The following is a 20,090-nucleotide window of genomic DNA, read 5'->3' as shown; positions in this document are numbered from 1 at the left end:
GGCCGGGCAGAGGCGCCCCTCACCTCCCGGTTGGGGTGGCTGGCCAGGTGGGGGGCTCAGCCCCCCACCTCCCTCCCAGATGGGGCGACTAAGAAAACATTTTATTTGAAGTCATGGTCTACGAAGATTACACACAGGCAATTTAGTATCATCTGTGTCCATCTTGTACTATGCCGTATCTCTTCCCATCCAGGAAAACAGAAAGGTCAATTCCTAAGAAATGAAACTATAACATTTAGAAATACTAGGAATAAGGCAGAACAATAGGTGTAAAACATCTAACAAAGTGAAATTAAAAGACAGTGATACAGGGGTTGTAAATGTCTTCATGACCCTTATAAAATGCACACAAGGATAAAACAGAAATACAAAGGCTGGGCGCAGTGGCTCACGCCTGTAATCCCAGCATTTTGAGAGGCTGAGGTGGGTGGATCACCTGAGGTCAGGAGTTCGGGACCAGCCTGGCCAACATGGTGAAACCCCGTCTCTACTAAAAATACAAAAATCAGGTGGGCGTGGTGGCAGGCAAATCACTTGAACCCGGGAGGTGGAGGCTGCAGTGAGCCGAGATCGCAACACTGCACTCTAGTCTGGGTGACAGAGCAGAACTCTGTCTCAAAATAAAAAAAAGAAAAGTAGATGTTATTATCACTTCAAGGTGATAACTTATCCTATCTTATACAGGATGGCACAGCCTTAACTCAAACCCGGAAAAGCCAGATTGCAATTACTGTGCTCTTAACTACTTCACCTTACAACACACCGTGTGAAACTGGATAATGTTTTTTTTTTTTTTTTTTCACCTAAATTTATTTCTTGTTATGTCATTTTAGAAAATTTGAAATATACTAAAATATTGTAAAGAAGAAAATTAAGGCCAGGCACGGTGGCTCACGCCTGTAATCCCAGCACTTTGGGAGGCCGAGGCGGACAGATCACGAGGTCAGGAGTTCGAGACCAGCCTGAACAACATGGTGAAACCCCGTCTCTACTAAAAATGCAAAAAAAATTAGCCGGGCATGGTGGCACTTGCCTGTAATCCCAACTACTCAGGAGGCTGAGGCAGGAGAATCACTTGAACCAAGGAGGCGCAAGTTGCAGTGAGCTGAGATTGCACCATTGCACTCCAGCCTGGGCGACAGAGAGAAACTCCGTCTCAAAAAAAGAGAAGAAAATTAAAAGCACCTACAACACCACCATGGTTTGAATTTTAAGATATTTCTTTTTGGTCTTTCTTCAATTTCTTTTCATGTTTTAAAATTCAACCTTGTTTTTTATTTTCTGTAGAAATGGGGTCTCACTGTGTTGTCTAGGCTGGTCTCAAACTCCTGGCCTCAAGAGATCCTCCTGCCTTGGCCTCCCAAAGTACTGGGATTATAAGTGTTATCCACCACACCCAGCCTATTCAGTTTTATTTAATCTTTTTTTTTTCTTCTTTTTCTTTTTTTCTTTTTTTTTGGTATTTTTCTTTTTTTTTATTGATCATTCTTGGGTGTTTCTCGCAGAGGCGGATTTTGCAGGGTCATAGGACAATAGTGGAGGAAAGGTGAGCAGATAAACAAGTGAACAAAGGTCTCTGGTTTTCCTAGGCAGAGGACCCTGCGGCCTTCCGCAGTGTTTGTGTCCCTGGGTACTTGAGATTATGGAGTGGTAATGACTCTTAACGAGCCTGCTGCCTTCAAGCATCTGTTTAACAAAGCACATCTTGCACCGCCCTTAATCCATTTAACCCTGAGTGAACACAGCACATGTTTCAGAGAGCACAGGGTTGGGGGTAAGGTCACAGATCAACAGGATCCCAAGGCAGAAAAATTTTTCTTAGTACAGAACAAAATGAAGTCTCCCATGTATACTTCTTTCTACACAGACACGGCAACCATCCGATTTCTCAATCTTTTCCCCACCTTTCCCCCCTTTCTATTCCACAAAACCGCCACTGTCATCATGGCCCGTTCTCAATGAGCTGTTGGGTACACCTCCCAGACGGGGTGGTGGCCTGGCAGAGGGGCTCCTCACTTCCCAGTAGGGGCGGCCGGGCAGAGGCGCCCCTCACCTCCCGGACGGGGCTGCTGGCCGGGCGGGGGGCTGACCCTCCCACCTCCCTCCCGGACGGGGCGGCTGGCCGGGCAGAGGGGCTCCTCACTTCCCAGTAGGGGTGGCCGGGCAGAGGCGCCCCTCACCTTCCGGACGGGGCTGCTGGCCGGGCGGGGGGCTGACCCCCCCCCACCTCCCTCCCGGACGGGGCGGCTGGCCGGGCGGGGAGCTGACCCCCCCACCTCCCTCCCGGACGGGGTGGCTGCCGGGCGGAGAGGCTCCTCACTTCCCAGATGGGGTAGCTGCCGGGCGGAGGGGCTCCTCACTTCTCAGACGGGGTGGCTGCCGGGCGGAGGGGCTCGTCACTTCTCAGACGGGGCGGTTGCCGGGCGGAGGGTCTCCTCACTTCTCAGACGGGGCGGTTGCCAGGCAGAGGGTCTCCTCACTTCTCAGACGGGGCAACCGGGCAGAGGCGCTCCTCACATCCCAGACGGGGCGGCAGGGCAGAGGTGCTCCCCACATCTCAGATGATGGGCTGCCGGGCAGAGATGCTCCTCACTTCCTAGATGTGATGGCGGCCGGGAAGAGGCGCTCCTCACTTTCTAGATGGGATGGTGGCCGGGCAGAGACGCTTCCTCACTTTCCAGACTGGGCAGCCAGGCAGAGGGGCTCCTCACATCCCAGACGATAGGCGGCCAGGCAGAGACGCTCCTCACTTCCCAGACGGGGTGGCGGCTGGGCAGAGGCTGCAATCTCGGCATTTTGGGAGGCCAAGGCAGGCGGCTGGGAGGTGGAGGTTGTAGCGAGCCGAGATCACGCCACTGCACTCCAGCCTGGGCACCATTGAGCACTGAGTGAACGAGACTCCGTCTGCAATCCCGGCACCTCAGGAGGCCGAGGCTGGCGGATCACTCGCGGTTAGGAGCTGGAGACCGGCCCGGCCAACACAGCGAAACCCCGTCTCCACCAAAAAAATACGAAAACTAGTCAGGCGTGGCGGCGCGTGCCTGCAATCGCAGGCACTCGGCAGGCTGAGGCAGGAGAATCAGCAATTATTTCTTTTTTAATTGTTTGTTTTTGAGATGGAGTTAAATTTACCTGCCTCAGCCTCCCAAAGTGCTAGGATTACAGGCGTAGTCACCGCACCCAGACCAGTTTTTTGAACAAGTGCAGTTTTATTTAATATTTACAGCAACTTTCTGAGGTAAGGACCATCAGTGTCTCATTTTACAGAGGAGAAAACTGACACTTAGAGAGAAAGTGACTTGCTCAAATTCAGAGCTACTAAGTGATGTATAATCACATCATACATGTATAATTTGAAAAACAAATTATCTCATATAAGTAGTTTGTATTCTTATGTTTTCACCTAAAATTATATCATAAACATTTTTTGATGACATTATTTCTTTAAAACATGATTGTTGGCCGGGCGTGGTGGCTCATTCCTGTAATCCCAGCACTAAGGGAGGCCGAGGTAGGCAGATCATTTGAGATCAGGAGTTTGAGACCAGCCTGGCCCGAAACTGGATAATGTTAATATGTAACTGAGAGCTTGCTTTTGGTGTACTTATTACAATAAATCAGGCTTCCCAGCCACTGACTGAGCATTGTGGATTGGGCCTCAATTTACTTACCCACAAAATGGAGAAAATAGAATCTTCCGTTTATTCAACCAATATTTATTAAGTACCCATCGTGTGCCAGGCACTATTTTAGGATAATGGAAGATTAAGTGAAAAAATGCAAAATGGTAAATCCACTTTCCCACTACCTTAATCCTTTGCATTTATTTGTAAGGTACAGTGGTTTTATTTATTAAGTATCATTTGATGAATATTATGGAACTAACATAATTCAAGCAAAATTTTGCATTCAATTTCGGCAGATTCACAAACCTCCTAAAGTCCACATATTGCCCTCCATTAAAGTTAAAAACTGTTGCAAAGGGACTTAAACCATTCTGTCATATTGGAAACTCCTTTGGCATTTCCAGCCCACCTAACACAGCAGAGACGAGGGTACTATTATTCATGTGTTACAGACAACTAGAATCGTATCTAATCATTGCAGTTTCACAAATAGACCAGGATAAGAATGCCTTTTCCAACTGTCACAGCAGAAGACTCTTCAATTCCGGGGTTAGAAAAGAGAAGTAGGAAGGGGGCCACCAGACTTCTCTTCTGAAAAGAAGGTGAATGACAGACAGCCCAGCAGTTAGGAGCTCATCTGAAAAAAAGATCTGGGTAGGAGACCAGACTGCTTAGTCACGAAAAGCGACCTAAGACACGTCCCTCTCTGGGCGCAATTTACGTCCGTAAAATGGGGTAATAACCTCTGCTCCGCCTTCCCTGTAGTGATTCCTACACTATAGCTCAAAGAACGAAACAAGTAGAGTGCTTTACAAATGCAGATGGAGGGAAAGTCATCACTGAGCCTCAGGGTGCGGAGGGCAGGAATGCTCCTGCTTCTAGGCTGTTGGCTTCCGCCTTACCCCCTGCAAACTCAGTTCCCTGCAGCGCGGGAAGCCTTTTAGGAATCGGAGTGTGGAACAGAGGAACGCTCTTAACAGTTCAGAGCAGTGCCTGGCACTGAACAGGCGCTTGGTACATGTCAGCTAAAAGAATCAATGACTGAGTCTACAGAGAACGTCCTCAGTTTCAGAGGTTCCGATGCGCCCTCCCCCGAGTCCCTCGCAGCCCGCTGGACGCCACACTCACCCGGCTCCAAAGCTTCCTCCGGCTAGCCGCAAGCCCTCCGTTTCCTACCGCCTCCACTTCGAGAGCTCCGGGGGATGCAGCACCTCTAACCTGCACCAGCAGGGCTCCTTCTACAACTACGGGCCGAAAGCCAGGACCAAAGCGTGTGTCTTACTAGAAATGAAAAGAAGGTGGAAGGAGAAAAGAAAACTTCGCGCCAATCGGCGTGGCCCCGCCCCCAGAACGTCCCTTCGATGCGACACCAACTAGCTCGCCCCGCCCACTCCGTACACCTAAGAGGGGCGCATGACGTACATCCGCTAACATGCAGCCGCCATCATTGATTCGATCGGCGACGCGAAGAGCGGAAGCCCTTTACACTGCGGTGTTTCCGGTTTCAAGATGGTCGCCTAAACCGTTTAGTGAAACTTCTTCCACCTTTCTCCATTCCTCTAGGTGCTTTTTCTGAACCTGGATGTGACGCATTAAAGGATCCGACCGAAATAGAATTGAAGGCATTCTAAAATGGCTAACCGTACAGTGAAGGATGCGCACAGCATCCACGGCACCAACCCTCAATATCTGGTGGAGAAGATCATTCGAACGCGAATCTATGAGTCCAAGTACTGGAAAGAGGAGTGCTTTGGACTTACAGGTAAGTGGAAGCGCGCGGAGCGCCTCTCAGCCCCCTTGTGGCCCATTTCTCCTGACCGAGCGCGGGTAGGACTAGCGACTGGCCTCTGGGGGTGGTACTGGAACGGAGTATGTCGATCATTCAGAAAAATTTTGAGTGCCTGCTAAGTGCCTCGTCTTGTGTTGAGTATTAGAGGCACAGATGAATCTGATAAGGTCATATTCTGAAGGCTGTCTCAGTTGTGTGTTGTGAGTTATTCCGTATTTAATGATAGCAGGCTGGGTTGCAACAGTGTTAAGCTCAGGGATCCGGATATAACACTTTGACACAATCTGTTGAAGGTCTTTAAGGACCTAACGTTAATATGCCTGAAACCAAATTCATGATCTTACTATTCTTAGATCTGGGCCGGTTCCAGTATTTATAAATATCAGTGCTTCAGAGAAGTCTTCCAGGTAATCTTCCGATTTGAATTGTGGCTTTAAATCCATGTCCTGTGACAATCTGTGGACCTTGAGCAAGTCACTTTACCTTTCTTAGCCCTCATTTTCCTTACCTGGAAATAAGAACATTGCTAGAACTTTCTTCATGACTTGTTAAAAAAGGTTAAGTGAGATAATATGAAAAGCTTAGCAGGGTATCTATTTTATTATCCATTCTCAATGTATATTAGCTGCTGTCGTTACTGTTATTAATACACATTCGTTCTCCTAATATTACACTGTTGATGTATATTTAGGAGAACCAAAGCTTGAACTAACTCCACTCCAACTAGAAAGAGCTTAGCCCTAATATGTCACTGTATTGTTTTTGTTTTTTAGCTGAACTTGTAGTCGATAAAGCCATGGAGTTAAGGTTTGTGGGTGGCGTCTATGGTGGCAACATAAAACCAACACCCTTTCTGTGTTTAACCTTGAAGATGCTTCAAATTCAACCCGAGAAGGATATCATTGTAGAGTTTATCAAAAATGAAGATTTCAAGTGAGTGCAATGTTCACTAGCTAATATAAGAGGTTTAATTTTGGCGGTTCAGAATTGGGCTTTGGTTAAGAGGGGTGTACACAATGTATCTCATTTCTACAGAGTTCCACTCCAGATTTTTGCTTTTGAGCCCTTGAGTTTGTATTTTTTGTTTGTTTTTTTGTTTTGGAAACAGAGTCTCTCTGTGTTGCCCAGGCTGGAGTGCAGTGGTGCGATCTCGGCCCACTGCAACCCCCATTTCCTGGGTTCAAGTGATTCTCCTGTCTCAGCCTCCCGAGTAGCTGGGATTACAGGCATGTGCCATCACGCCTGGCTAATTTTTGTATTTTTAGTAGAGATGGGGTTTCACCATGTTGGCCAGGCTGGTCTCGAACTCCAGACTTCAGGTGATCCCCTCCCCCCTGGGCCTCCCAGAGTGCTGGGATTACAGGCATGAGCCACCACACCCTGCCAAGTTTGTATTTTATCTGTTCTGATTGTATTAATCTTCTACTTTACTTTCTCAGTTTTGGTAATTTTTCCCTGAAAAAGGATTTCACAGATTCACTAAATACATATTAAGCAAAAGTGAGTGCCTGATATGTTGGTAGGCACTGGACGCTCAGGGGTGAAAATCAAACAACAAAAGGTGGTGGTTAAGAGGTGTAAGATCTGGGTTCACATCCAGATTCTGTTGCCCATTAATTATGACATTGGAGAGGTTACTTAATTTTCTAAACTTTGCTTATCTGTAAAATGGTGACTATAATATAAGAGTGAAAGAAGGTAATGCATGCAGATCTCTGAACACAGCATTTGCTGCATGGTAAACGCCTAGGAAATGTCAGCTTCTCATTACCGTATTACCGATTCTCGAGGAAATCACAAACAAGTATAGGAGACAGACATAATAGCTTCTTACGTGCCATGCTGTAAGGGCTTTGCATATAATAATTCATTTCACTTTCACAACAACCTTCTAAACTTTTAATCCCTATTCTACAGAAGAGGAAACTGAGGCACAGATTAATTTTGCCCAAGTTCAAACAGCTAGTAAGTGGCAAATCTGGCTTCAGAGTTCATATTCTTTGCTACAGTATTCTGCTTCTCGTACAAAGAAACTATGACTTTCAAAAGCCTCCAAGTTACCCAAGAGGAAATTTAAGTAGTTAGATATAGGAAAAAGGGAAGAGGAACAACTCTTTTTTTTTGTTTGAGACGGAGTCTCGCTCTGTTGCCCAGGCTGGAGTGCAGCGGCGCAGTCTCGGCTCACTGCAAGCTCCACCTCCTGGATTCATGCCATTCTCCTGCCTCAGCCTCCCAAGTAGCTGGGACTACAGGCGCCCACCACTACACCCGGCTAATTTTTTATATTTTTACTAGAGACGGCATTTCACCGCGTTAGCCAGGATGGTCCCGATCTCCTGACCCGGTGATCCACCTGCCTCGCCTCCCAAAGTGCTGGGATTACAGATGTGAGCTACCGCCCCTGGCTGGAATGACTCTAAAAAAGCATTAACAGCTAGAAAATACCTAACTTTTGTTAGGCACTTACTGTGTGCTCTGTGCTATACTTAGCACTTTCAATGCATTTCTTGTTTATATACCAAGCCATAAATTAGGTAGCATTATCTCCGTTTTACAAGGATTGAGAAAACACATGATTTGACCAGTAGTGTCACAGACTTAGTAAATTATGGAGTCAGAATTTGAACCCAGATGACTTACTTTTTTCCAAAACCAGCAGTCATGTTTATGTGTACTTGTTCTTGTATTGTTATTAAATATATCTTCTTTCTGTTTTAAAATTCAATATATGGCCAGGTGTGGTGGCTCACACCTGTAATCCCAGCACTTTGGGAGGCCAAGGCAGGTGGATTGCTTGAGGTCAGGAGTTCAAGACCAGCCTGGCCAACATGGGGAAACCCCGTCTCTACTAAAAATACAAAAATATGCCAGGCATGGTTGTTGCTAACACGTGTAATCCCAGCACTTTGGGAGGCCAAGGCAGGCAGATCACCTGAGGTCAGGAGTTTGAGACTAGCCTGGCCAACATGGCAAAACCGGTCCCTACTAAAAATACAAAAATTAGGCTGGGTGTGTTGGCACATGCCTATAATCCCAGCTACTTGGGAGGCTGAGGCAGGAGAATCGCTTGAACCCAGGAGGTGGAGGCTGCAGTGAGTTGAGATCGTGCCACTGCACTCCAGCCTGGGCAACAGAGCAAGATTCTGTCTCAAGAAATAAATACATAAATAAAAATACAAAAATTAGCTGGGCATGGTGGCGGGCGCCTGTAATCCTCGCTACATGGAGGCTGAGGCATGAGAATTGCTTGATCCCAGGAGGCGGAGGTTGCAGTGAGCCAAGATCGTGCCACTGCACTGCAGCCTGGGCAACAGAGCAAGACTCTGCCTTAAAAAATAAAATAAAATTCAGTATTTCTTTTGATTCTTAGAGTAATCCTGTGAGGTAAATAGGTTTTATTCTAGTTTTACTGACGATATATTTGAAAGTTGATCAATATGTATGATGTTCCCACAGCCATAAATGGTAGCATGGGAACTTGAACTCAGGTCTCCATATTTTAGCTGTCTTTCTTCTGCTGCATTCTACCTCCACAATTGCAGCTTTCTTACCTGCCAAAGAGAAGAACATGTTTATCCACTATTGTCATGAGAACAGCTAGTTGTAAAACTCAGGAACTTCTAGGATGGCCTGTTGTTTCACTGTCTTCTGTCTCTCAGGTATGTCCGCATGCTGGGGGCACTTTACATGAGGCTGACAGGCACTGCAATTGATTGCTACAAGTACTTGGAGCCTTTGTACAATGACTATCGAAAAATCAAGAGCCAGAACCGAAATGGGGGTAAGTATGGTGCTAAGTCTCCTGATTGTCATTTTTAAGCCAGTTTTTATTTCACCAGTACTTCTACCTTTGCATTGTCATAGACAGTGTGAATGCTCCTCTTCGTCTACATTGTTACTGTCTCTATGCAGGTTTTCCCTTGTCCCTCATGGGAGTTTTCAGTCTGACTACTAGCTTCGTGTTGGCCTTACCCAGCCTTCCTCTGTCTGTCTCCTTTTCCAAGTGCATCTTATGTTAATCCCTGCCTTGCATCATATGCCCCCTTTACATGTGCTCCATCCCAAAAGATCTAGCTGCAGAATGGCTTCTCCATAAAAACCTTCCCCAGCCCTCTCAGACAAAATTAGTTTTTCATATTTTACATCTTCACAGTTCTTTCTACTGGCCTCTCCTCTAACACTGTAATTCACACTGCAGCATATAAGACTACTCATTTTTATACAGGAATCCCACTGAAAAATAAGTATATCCAAGAGAGGCAGCTCCATACCTTCTACAAGGAGATTACTTAATGTGCTAAGGAGGGATTCCAGGTAATGCAGTCAAAACCTTTTCTCACTTGGTGTCATAACAGAAGATAGGAACATTTACCTTTCCCCCTACATGTATCATTAAACAGTAGAAGGTTAAGAATTTGGGGCCAAGCACGGTGTCTCACACCTCTAATCCCAGCACTTTTGGAGGCCAAGGCGGGCAGATCACTTGCGGTCAGGAGTTTGAGACCAGCCTCGTCAGTATGGTGAAACCCTATATCTACTAAAACTACAGTAATTAGCAGGGTGTGGAGGTGCACACCTGTAATCCCAGCTACTCAGGAGGCTGAGGCAGGAGAATCCCTTGAACCAGGAGGCGGAGATTGCAGTGAGCCGAGATCATGCCGCTGTATTCCAGCCTGGGCGACAGAGCAAGACTCCATCTTAAAAAAAATAGAATTTGGTATTATACTTTAAACTTATTGATTCATTCATTGACTAAATACATATTAAGTGCCATTGACATGTCACATACTGTGCTATGTGGTGTAAATACCATGGTGAACAAGATGGACATGGCCATGGCCATGATGGAGTTATTTATTTATTATTTTATTATGTAAAACTAAGAATTTCTAAACCTATTGACATTTTGGGTCGTATAACTTTTGTGTGAGGATTGGCTTGTGCATCATAGAATGAGTAGCAGTATCTCTAGCCTCTACCCACTAGATGGAAGTAACACCTCCTTCTAAGTAGGGGGATGGGCATGTGCAAAATTGCCCATGGTTGAGAACCCCAGAAGTAAGGTAATGTTTACCATGGAAGTTCTCAAAAGCTATATATGTATATGTATGTGTGTATATATATGTATTTGTATATGTGTATATACACACATATATATATACATTTTATATATAATTATATTTACATACAAATATATAAATATACATAATCATATATAATTTATATATAACATAATTTATATATAATATAAATTGCCTGTAATCCTAGCTACCCAGGAGGCTGAGGCAGCAGAATTGCTTGAACCCGGGAGGCAGAGGTTGCAGTGAGCCAAGATCGCACCACTGCACTCCAGCCTGGGCAAAAGTGAGACTCCGTCTCAGAAAAAAATTTTTTTTCTAACTCTAGCCAAAAACAATATTTCCTTATTAAAAACACCTCAGCTCTGCCATATACTAGTAGTATAATCTTATGCAAATTACTTAAATTTAGTTTTCTCCTATGTAAAGTGAGGTTAATGATACTTTTATATATATATAAATGTATATATATATACACACACACACATATATATATAGACATATAATTTTTTTTTTTTTTTTTTTGAGACGGAGTCTCGCTCTGTTGCCCAGGCTGGAGTGCAGTGGTGTGGTCTCAGGTCACTGCAACCTCTGCCTCCCAGGTTCAAATAATTCTCCTGCCTCAGCCTCTTGAGTAGCTGGGATTACATGTGCCCACCACCATGCCCAGCTAATTTTTGTGTTTTTAGTAGAGATGGGGTTTCGCCATGTTGGCCAGGCCTGTCTTGAACTCCTAACCTCAAGTGATCTGCCTGCCTTGGCCTCCCAAAGTGCTGGGATTATAGGCATGAGCCACCACTCCTAGCCAGTTCTCAAAAGCTATCACTCCATGTGCCATATAAGATACATGTTCTAAATTCAGAAACATTGCAGGTTCAGATGAGAAATTATATTTGAGTTATATGATCTCTTCAAGATCATCCCTACATAATTCAGGACTGTTTGTGCTTGTTTTTGTGTTTGTCTCCTGCTAATTGGGACATCTTCATTCATCCCTTAATCTCTTCTAAAGAGGCCTAGCACATAGATGTCCTGATATGAAGTCTTAACACTTCTTTTACTTTTTGGCATCTAAATCTGTTATTTCCAGGTTGTTTGCTCTAATGACTTTTTCTTGCAGAGTTTGAATTGATGCATGTTGATGAGTTTATTGATGAACTATTGCACAGTGAGAGAGTCTGTGATATCATTCTGCCCCGACTACAGGTAAGAAATAAAAGTCTGTTACCAGAGTCACCCTTCTCTTCCTAGACGGGCAGACAGACAAACACATACACACAGCTTAAACACTGAAGCCTGTGGATCTTATGGGTCCTCTTAATGAATAGTCTTCCTGTCTGGGAGTCCCAAGATAGTGGATTGGGAGTGAGAGGAAAATAGATAAAATATTTGAAGAGTAGGGCTTTAAAAGTGAATGGTTTAAAACAAGGAAACTTTGTTTTTCTCCATCCTTTTGTAGTTCACGTGCATGTGTGAGTTGTGCCTCCCTCAAACCTTGTTACAAAGTCAGCACATTACCTGTCTATCATGAAAAAAGAAATTTATTCAGGATGTTACATCAAGGGTATTGTAGCTAGAGTAGGTAGGGATTTTTTAACTTCATGAACATTTTTTTTTAAACTAATCTTCATGTAAAAAGCCAGGACATAAAACAGATAAAAATAGGGCCAGGAGTGGGAGACTGAGCCCTTAATTCCTTAAACTTGCCTTCACCATCTTGCTTCCCTTTCCTAGTGATAAACGATTATCCATGAGGCATCTTTTCAGGAAATGAGTGTGATACAGCTCTCCTGTTCCATGTTGGCACTGTAGGGCATGTAGTGGAAAGAAGGAGATTATAAATTTGAAAACCTACTTTGAGGGCCCAATTCTTATAGCAAGACAATGTCTTGCTGTGTTGCCCAGGCTGTTCTTAAACTCCTGGGCTCAAGGGATCTTCCTACCTCAGTCTCCCAAGGAGCTGGGACCACAGGTACATGCCACTACATTTAGCCATTTGGCATTTTTGAAATCAGCTTTGCCTCTCTGATCCTTAGCCACTCAAATAAACATTGCTAAGCCATATCCCAGATTAAAATGGAACCAGTTCAAAATGCATGAATATCAACAGCTCCCGAGATCCTGGGTCTACTGGAGATTTGGTGCTACTCTAGGGCTAGGCCTCTTCTAGTGGAACTACCAGCCATGAACTTATTAGCCCTTGGATTTTCTCTGTGTATGAAGCCCTTACTTTTGGTTCTAGGCTGTACCTATACTGATTGATATTCCCATGACTTTAGAGTGTAAGGTACAGGGAATAGAGTCAATAGAAAATGAAGATGTTCTCTTCAGGTTTGTATTTATGTTTATAGGAGAACTTTATAGATTTCAGGTCTATTAAACTTGTTAGGAAAATCTTGAACTGTCTTTGAAATGAAATTGCCTCAGCTGTTGCTCCTTGGAACCCTGAAGCCCAGTGTTGAGGTTTCAAGAAATAGGGGAAATGGCAACAACCCCTAACTCTCATCATGTTCTCTGTAGAAACGCTATGTATTAGAGGAAGCTGAGCAACTGGAGCCTCGAGTTAGTGCTCTGGAAGAGGACATGGATGATGTGGAGTCCAGTGAAGAGGAAGAAGAGGAGGATGAGAAGGTCAGGCACCTGAGACTTTTATGGTTGTAGGGGAGGGAGTAATAGAAAATGGGAATGGTTTTTTGTTTTTAGACTTTAATTTTTAACTCTATTGGCCGGGCGTGGTCGCTCAAGCCTGTAATCATAGCACTTTGGGAGGCCAAGGCGAGTGGATGACCAGCGGTCAGGAGTTCAAGACCAGCCTGGCCAACATGGTGGTGAAACCTCGTCTCTACTAAAAATACAAAAATTAGCCAGCGTCGTGGTGGGTGCCTGTAATCCTAGCTACCCAGGAGGCTGAGGCAGCAGAATTGCTTGAACCCGGGAGGCAGAGGTTGCAGTGAGCCAAGATCGCAACACTGCACTCCAGCCTGGGCAAAAGTGAGACTCCATCTCAAAAAAAAATTTTTTTCTAACTCTAGCCAAAAACAATATTTCCTTATTAAAAGCACCTCAGCTCTGCCATATACTAGTAGTATAATCTTACGCAAATTACTTAAATTTAGTTTTTTCTATGTAAAGTGAGGTTAATGATACTTTTTTCCCCAAGACTGTTAAAAGTATTAAATAAGATTATAAACTTAAAGCCCTTAGCAGAGTATTGGCACATTATAATTGCCTAATAAATGGTGGCAGCTATTAAATACTTGGAAAGAAAGAACACTTTCATAATTGCACCTATCCTAAGGAATAAGCCTTGTTTAGGAGGGGGAAAATGTCAACCGCATAGTCATGTTCTTTCAGTACTAGTTACGGTGCTGAAAAGTTGAAAACAACCAAGCTGCCCAGTTGTTTCAGGAAGCAAACTATTTTTTTTTTTGAGATAGGGTCTTGCTCTGTTGCCCAGGCTGAGGTGCAGTGGCTCACTGCATTCTCAGCCTCCCAGGCTCAAGCAGTCCTCCCATCTCAGCCTCCCAAGTAGCTGGAACTACAGGCACATGCCAGCATACCTGGCTAATTTGTGTATTTTTTTTGTAGAGATGGGATTTCACCATGTTGCCCAGGCTGCAGATAAACTAAACATACACACATACACACACACAGGTCTGTTTCTGTTCCCTCTCCTATGAGTCATTTTGGCTGTCTTATATAGCTCATAATAAGTTTTGTTAGTTAATAGGGTAAGTGCTTCCCTCTTTGTAGTCAGGTTACTGTGCTTTAAAGTCACATGGAGATGGACTTTGGGACAAGATGGGGCGTGAAGTATAATTAGTGTTCCTAGATGGCTCTTTATAAGCCTGTGCCTTTCAATGACCCAATCATCTTGTTTCCAGTTGGAAAGAGTGCCATCACCTGATCACCGCCGGAGAAGCTACCGAGACTTGGACAAGCCCCGTCGCTCTCCCACACTGCGCTACAGGAGGAGTAGGAGCCGGTCTCCCAGAAGGTAAAGCCTAGTCACTGGCCTTTTCCCAGAACATTTTGAGCACTGTAGCCTAGAAGTTTGGATTTTAGAGAAGGAAAAATGCCCGTCTATGGAGAATGTTTGCCCAATATATTAGTTATCTGTTGCTGCAAAACAACCACCTATAAAACCTCATTGGCAGACAACAATAACCATTTGTTCCTTTCACAAGTCTGCAGTCAATGATTTAAGCAGAGCTTGGATAGGCAGTTTTTAAAGTACCTGTTCTGTTGTCGGCTGTCTACTGGCTGGTATGGAATTGCCTTAGCTTGGATGACAGGGGAAATTTCTCTTCTCTGTGTCATCCTCTAGCAGGCTAAGTTGGGCATATTCTCATGGTAGTGGCAGAACTCAAGAGCAAACAAACCCGGTCATGCAAATGTTTTTCCAGTATCTGCTTTTATCACATTTGCAAATATCTCATTAGCCAAAGCGAGTCATGTCGCCAGTCCTCAAGTTAGAATGGAAGGGTGCTAGAGTTACGTGACAAAAGACATGGATACAGAGGTGGGTGATACAGAGAAGCGTGAAGGATAAGATTGGGGCCGTTTTTGCAATCTACCACATCCAGTGCGCCAACCTAGGCTTTCTTCTTCCTCTCCTCTTTATAGGCGGAGTCGATCTCCCAAAAGGAGAAGGTAGGCCTTCAGTCATTTGTGATGAAGGATAGGGCTTTGGGGAGGGGGTGGTGGTATTGGTGTTGTATGTATATTGCTAACCAGATCTGGTAGTCTGACCAGTCTTTTCTACAGCCCCTCCCCTCGCCGAGAAAGGCATCGGAGCAAGAGTCCAAGACGTCACCGCAGCAGGTCCCGAGATCGGCGGCACAGATCCCGTTCCAAGTCCCCAGGTAAAGCTTGTGGGCCTTTTGCCACAGGTTGTCTTAACAAAGAAATGTAAAAGGAGTAGTTAGCCTCCTGCAGTACAGGAGTGCCTGACTGTACTGCCTAACAGAAAAGCAAATGGACATAGAATTTGAAAATTAAGGTTCACAGCTTGACTGTCACTTATAAGCTTTGCTGATAAGGTTTGCTTTAGTTTTTTCATCTAAAATTGGAGGAATAAGATCTAACATAATAGTGAAAACCCAATATGATGTTTGTGAAATTAGTCATAAAGCCCTTGAATGTATATGTATTTGAACTGGTTTCATTACTACTTTCTTTGCTCCCTCTTCCTCCACTAATTCAAGAGTTGCTTCCACTAAGAGGTGTCCCCTGCATAGGCCAAAAGAATATTAAGCCAATGGCAGGTATTAGGGGAGGTGAGAATGACAGTTTAATAAGAGTAGAAGGGTAGGATCTTATGCAATGGCCTTTTCTTCCCCAGGTCATCACCGTAGTCACAGACACAGGAGCCACTCAAAGTCTCCCGAAAGGTAATGAATTGACCTCTATTTTAACTTTACAGAAATAGTCCAAATTACAACTAATTGGACCTGAAATTTTCTTGTTTTGTTGGGGGATGTTAGGAACTCTCCTTCATTACAAGACAAAATTGGTCTATTGCTTTGAGAATTACTGGGGTTAGATAACTTTTTCTTTTTTCTCTTTTTTTGAGAACTGAGTTTCGTGCTTGTCTCCCAAGCTGGAATGCAGTGGCGTGAACTTGGCTCACTGCAGCCTCTGCCTCCCGGGTTCAAGCTGATACCTGTTTTGCTTTACAGGATTGCAGCTTTGGATAATGGATGAGCTTTGGTCTCAGAAAACATGGGGTTTAGTCCCAAGTTTTAAAACTTAACAGTTGAGTGACCTTGGACAAGTCACTTTCATTTGATAAGATTTCATTAGAAACCCCCACGTGCCATATACCGTTGGGTGCACTCTTTTTTTTTTTTTTTTGAGACGGAGTCTCGCTCTGTCTCCCAGGCTGGAGTGCAGTGGCGCAATCTCGGCTCACTGCAAGCTCCACCTCCTGGGCTCACGCCATTCTCCTGCCTCAGCCTCTCGAGTAGCTGGGAATACAGGCGCCCGCCACCACCCTTGGCTAATTTTTTATATTTTTAGTAGAGACGGGGTTTCACCATTTTAGCCAGGATGGTCTCAATCTGACTTTGTGATTCCGCCCACCTCGGTCTCCCGAAGTGCTGGGATTACAGGCGTGAGCCACCGCACCGGGCCTGTTTGGTGTACTCTTAACCTCTGAGAGGTCATTTCTTCAATGGTAAAATTTGGATAGTAATGCCTGACTCAAGAGTGTTGCTCTGAGTCAAAAAAATACCAAGCAGTTTAATGAATATTGAGTGTCAGCTCCATCCGCATCAATGTCAGCATACCAAGGTCTTTCTCAGGACTCCTTTTTTTTTTTTGAGATGGAGTCTCACTCTGTCATTGAGGCTGGAGTGCAATGGCCCAATCTCGGCTCACAGCAACCTCCACCTCCCGGGTTCAAGCAATTCTCCTGTCCCAGCCTCCTGAGTAGCTGGGATTACAGGCGCCTGCCGCCATGCTCGGCTAATTTTTGTACTTTTAGTAGAGACAGGGTTTCACCATGTTGGCCAGGCTGATCTCGAATTCCTGACCTCAGGTGATCTGCCTACCTTGGCATCCCAAAGTGCTGGGATTACAGGCGTGAGCCACTGTGCCTGGCTGCCCAGCTTCTTAATATAATTATTTATATGTGTTGCCATTTCAGGTCTAAGAAGAGCCACAAGAAGAGCCGGAGAGGGAATGAGTAATGGACTCAGTTTGGTTTTAGTCCACATGGCCTCCTGTGGATATGAGGATATCTGTATGTGGAAGGATTAAGATCTCCCCCAGGCAGCTATAAGAATATTTTAGTTTTTTTCTTATCAAGTTTCTCAACCTTTATTTTTAATGAAGGAGGTGCTGAGTTTTGTATCTTTTTAATCATAATCAACATCAGTTTTTGACCCAACTAACCTTGACTGTATTCAAACTTATGAGAGTATAAAGGATCTGGAGGTTGGGGATATGACTGACAAGGAAAGGCTGTGGCCACCTGATGACCCTTTCCCTTTTTATTAAACCGGACACACCTGTTTCCCATTTCTCTGTAGTTTAGTTTTTGGTTTGTTGTGGTTGGAACTGCTTTGAGAATCCTGGGATTTGTGCTGCTGCTATTATTCAAAGATCAAAGGAGTAAAACATAGTAGCTCCTAACTTTTTTCCAGCAGCAGCAAGTGGTAATAAACATGAAAACTGGTTTGTAGCAGTTTTGAAAGAATAGAATGCATTCAAATGTAAGGCTGCTTCTGGATCATTAAAGCCAGTTTCATCAAACAGTTCAACAGAGAGCGGCACTTAATACCCCTTTATACAGCCCATTTTTTCATAGTTTCATTTGTTCTTGCCCACAAGCTTGAAATCCAGGTTAAGGTATCCAGCCTTTATCATATAAGCATTGACATTATCCAGGCCTAGTCAGTAGCAGTAGGGTAACAGGATTGAAAAAGATTTGATGGAGAGGAAAGTATCTAATATTAGTCATGGTTTTGACCTAAATTGCTAGACAGTCGTGCCATTCACAAAGTCAGAAAATATAGCAGGAAGAGACAGCTTTTAGAGGGGCAGAGAATTAGAGGATTGTGGTAGTAATGAAAATGATGCATTCAGTTTAACAAATTTAATTTGAGACAGCTATGGTATAGCTAAAAACAAAAGCCCATAAAGTTGGAGATAGGGACCAGAGTTTAACATAGCGACCTAGGCCAGAATTGACAATGTTTAAGTAATTGTGGAATCTGTCAATAAGACTTCCCAGAGTGTTTATATATATCAGAAATGCACACAACAGAACCATAGGCAACACCAACACAGGAAGAAATAGAAGTCACCTATTGAAAACTGGAATGGCCCATTCAGAAAGACAGGAGAATTAGGAGAGAGTGAGTGAAAGAAGCCAAGGGTCAAGAATGCAGAAGCAAAGGAAGGACTAAAAAGCCTCCACGGACATCGATAATCAAGAGATTATTAAGATCTTTGCTAGAAGAGTTCCTTTACCTGTACTTAACTCCCTTAAAAAGAGAAAAGTGATGGAATGACTTCCTGCAACTGTAGTCCCAGCAGGAACTGTGAAGACCAGCTGCCCTGCAGGATCCAGTTTTTCTTTGGAGGTTGTATCTGGTCATAAGGTAAACATTCTATATATTCTATGCCTGCTCTAGAATTGAAAGACTTCAGCAGTATTAAAGCATTTTTTAATCTTATTTGAGCTTTCATATTCTTCAATGGTTCCTTTCATAATACCTGAGTTAATAAAAGTGGTCTGAAAGAGCTCTTACGGTTTCTGATAGAACTATATAGGACTACCTTTTAAGATTAAATATAAGCATCTCTACGTAAATGTATTACAGTGTCATAGCAGTTATTTCTTTATGAAAGTGATCTAGGTAGAAAGAAATGTCTTCTGGCATGGACAGAAATGACCCATGGACCAACCAAGCTGTCATCCAGTACACTCTTAAAATAAAACTTTGTCTTAAAATATGTTTTAAAGTAAAAATAAACGCACACACAAAGCCCAATAAATTTTAGTAACAGAAATAAACCTCCCTAAACAAACATTAAAACATACTTGTTTAGACGTATGGTAATATGTGGACCAAAATTGAGGTACCACAGCCAATCAGTAGCAGGAAGGAGAATGTCCCTATTCTTTAATTAGAAGAAGGAGGTAAGAGTAAGACATGTTGCATGTCTGTAGATATCGTTTTGATAAAATTACACAGGAGATGGAGCTTGAGGACAAACCTTGCTGTAAGGCTCTTTCTGTCATCTATGTGCTTGCCTATGGATGAAGCATTTTAAACTTTTTGACTACAGCATAGATTTTAAAAACGTATTTTACATCTTACCTCTGTACACATCTGTATTCTGTACTGAGACAAATTTCAGGAAAGAATACTTACTATGCAAAGTGAATTCTGGTATTTCCTACTTGGTAACAGTTTTTAATATTGGATGAAACCACTTAATCGATTTCACTTCCAATAATTTGAAATACACTGACTTAAAAGCTTTGCCATAGGGCACAATCGCCTTTTAATACTAAGAAATTAAGGGAGATGTGTTCCAAGGGGCAAAAGAAATAATGCATTTTTGGCCAGGTGCGGTGGCTCACGCCTGTAATCCCAGCACTTTGGGAGGCCGAGGCAGGCAGATCACCTGAGGTCGGGAGTTTGAGACCAGCCTGGCCAACATGGAGAAACCCTGTCTCTACTAAAAAATACAAAATTAGCCGGGCATGGTGGCGCATGCCTGTAATCCCAGTTACTTGGGAGGCTGAGGCAGGAGAATCGCTTGAACCTGGGAGGCAGAGGATGCGGTGAGCTGAGATCGTGCCACTGCACTTCAGCCTGGGCAAAAAGAGCGAAACTCCATCTCAAAAAAAAAAAAAAAAAAAAAAAGAAGAATGGGTTTGGTGAGAGGGTTCCAATATTAACAACCCAACTTCAAGCTCATTCCTCTAACCTCTTCCTGTTTGTTATTCTTCAGTAGACCGAAGTTTAAATAAGCATTATTTAGAAAAGAATGATCACAGATTGCCCACTCCCTCAAAAAGGTTAATGTGACAGAAATTCTCCACCTGCTCAAAAAAGACAGCAGACATGATCTCTTTAA

General features: G+C 43.8%; 2 protein-coding genes and 1 pseudogene across 7 annotated transcripts in view; 2 read left to right on the top strand and 1 right to left on the bottom strand.

Moving 5' to 3' along the window:
* ORC1 (origin recognition complex subunit 1) overlaps positions 1-5,019 on the bottom strand; it is a 35,581-nt gene extending 30,562 nt beyond the window's left edge. Inside the window, exons 1-2 of one of the 5 annotated variants that reach the window (XM_054667074.1) lie at positions 4,755-4,978; positions 2,361-2,636 (exon numbers count right to left, since the gene is read on the bottom strand). The gene's annotated coding sequence lies outside the window, so the exon portion shown is untranslated. Of the gene's footprint in view, positions 1-2,180; positions 2,200-2,360; positions 2,996-4,754 lie in introns of those variants that run through there. The other 4 variants (XM_054667075.2, XM_009457815.4, XM_009457816.4 and 1 more) reach the window with 4 other exon arrangements.
* PRPF38A (pre-mRNA processing factor 38A) lies at positions 4,848-18,676 on the top strand. 2 transcript variants are annotated; one of them, XM_513409.9, is made up of 10 exons: positions 4,848-5,388; positions 6,189-6,348; positions 9,075-9,196; positions 11,614-11,699; positions 13,014-13,124; positions 14,378-14,490; positions 15,120-15,146; positions 15,261-15,358; positions 15,838-15,886; positions 17,143-18,676. In XM_513409.9, the coding sequence occupies exons 1-10, from the start codon at positions 5,259-5,261 to the stop codon at positions 17,183-17,185; spliced, it is 939 nt and encodes a 312-aa protein (XP_513409.2). In that variant the 5' UTR covers positions 4,848-5,258; the 3' UTR covers positions 17,186-18,676. The 2 variants fall into 2 exon arrangements, with proteins under 2 accessions (XP_513409.2, XP_009456113.1); XM_009457838.5 differs by lacking the exon at positions 15,120-15,146 and having other exon boundaries at positions 5,045-5,388.
* On the top strand, positions 11,941-12,021 carry LOC112207589 (small nucleolar RNA U13; annotated as a pseudogene).
* Positions 18,677-20,090: the final 1,414 nt, after the last annotated feature.

The sequence above is a fragment of the Pan troglodytes genome, chromosome 1 (assembly GCF_028858775.2).
Source record: "Pan troglodytes isolate AG18354 chromosome 1, NHGRI_mPanTro3-v2.0_pri, whole genome shotgun sequence".
NCBI lineage: Eukaryota > Metazoa > Chordata > Mammalia > Primates > Hominidae > Pan > Pan troglodytes.
Note: the sequence above shows the minus strand (reverse complement) of the source record. Positions and strands in the feature narration are given on the sequence as shown.

Excerpts from the sequence above, each read along its gene's own strand:
- PRPF38A (XM_513409.9), top strand. The coding sequence starts at position 5,259 with ATGGCTAACCGTACAGTGAAGGATGCGCACAGCATCCACGGCACCAAC. Across the intron at positions 15,147-15,260 it reads CGATCTCCCAAAAGGAGAAG|CCCCTCCCCTCGCCGAGAAA; the intron begins GTAGGCCTTCAG and ends TCTTTTCTACAG. Across the intron at positions 15,359-15,837 it reads ATCCCGTTCCAAGTCCCCAG|GTCATCACCGTAGTCACAGA; the intron begins GTAAAGCTTGTG and ends TTTCTTCCCCAG.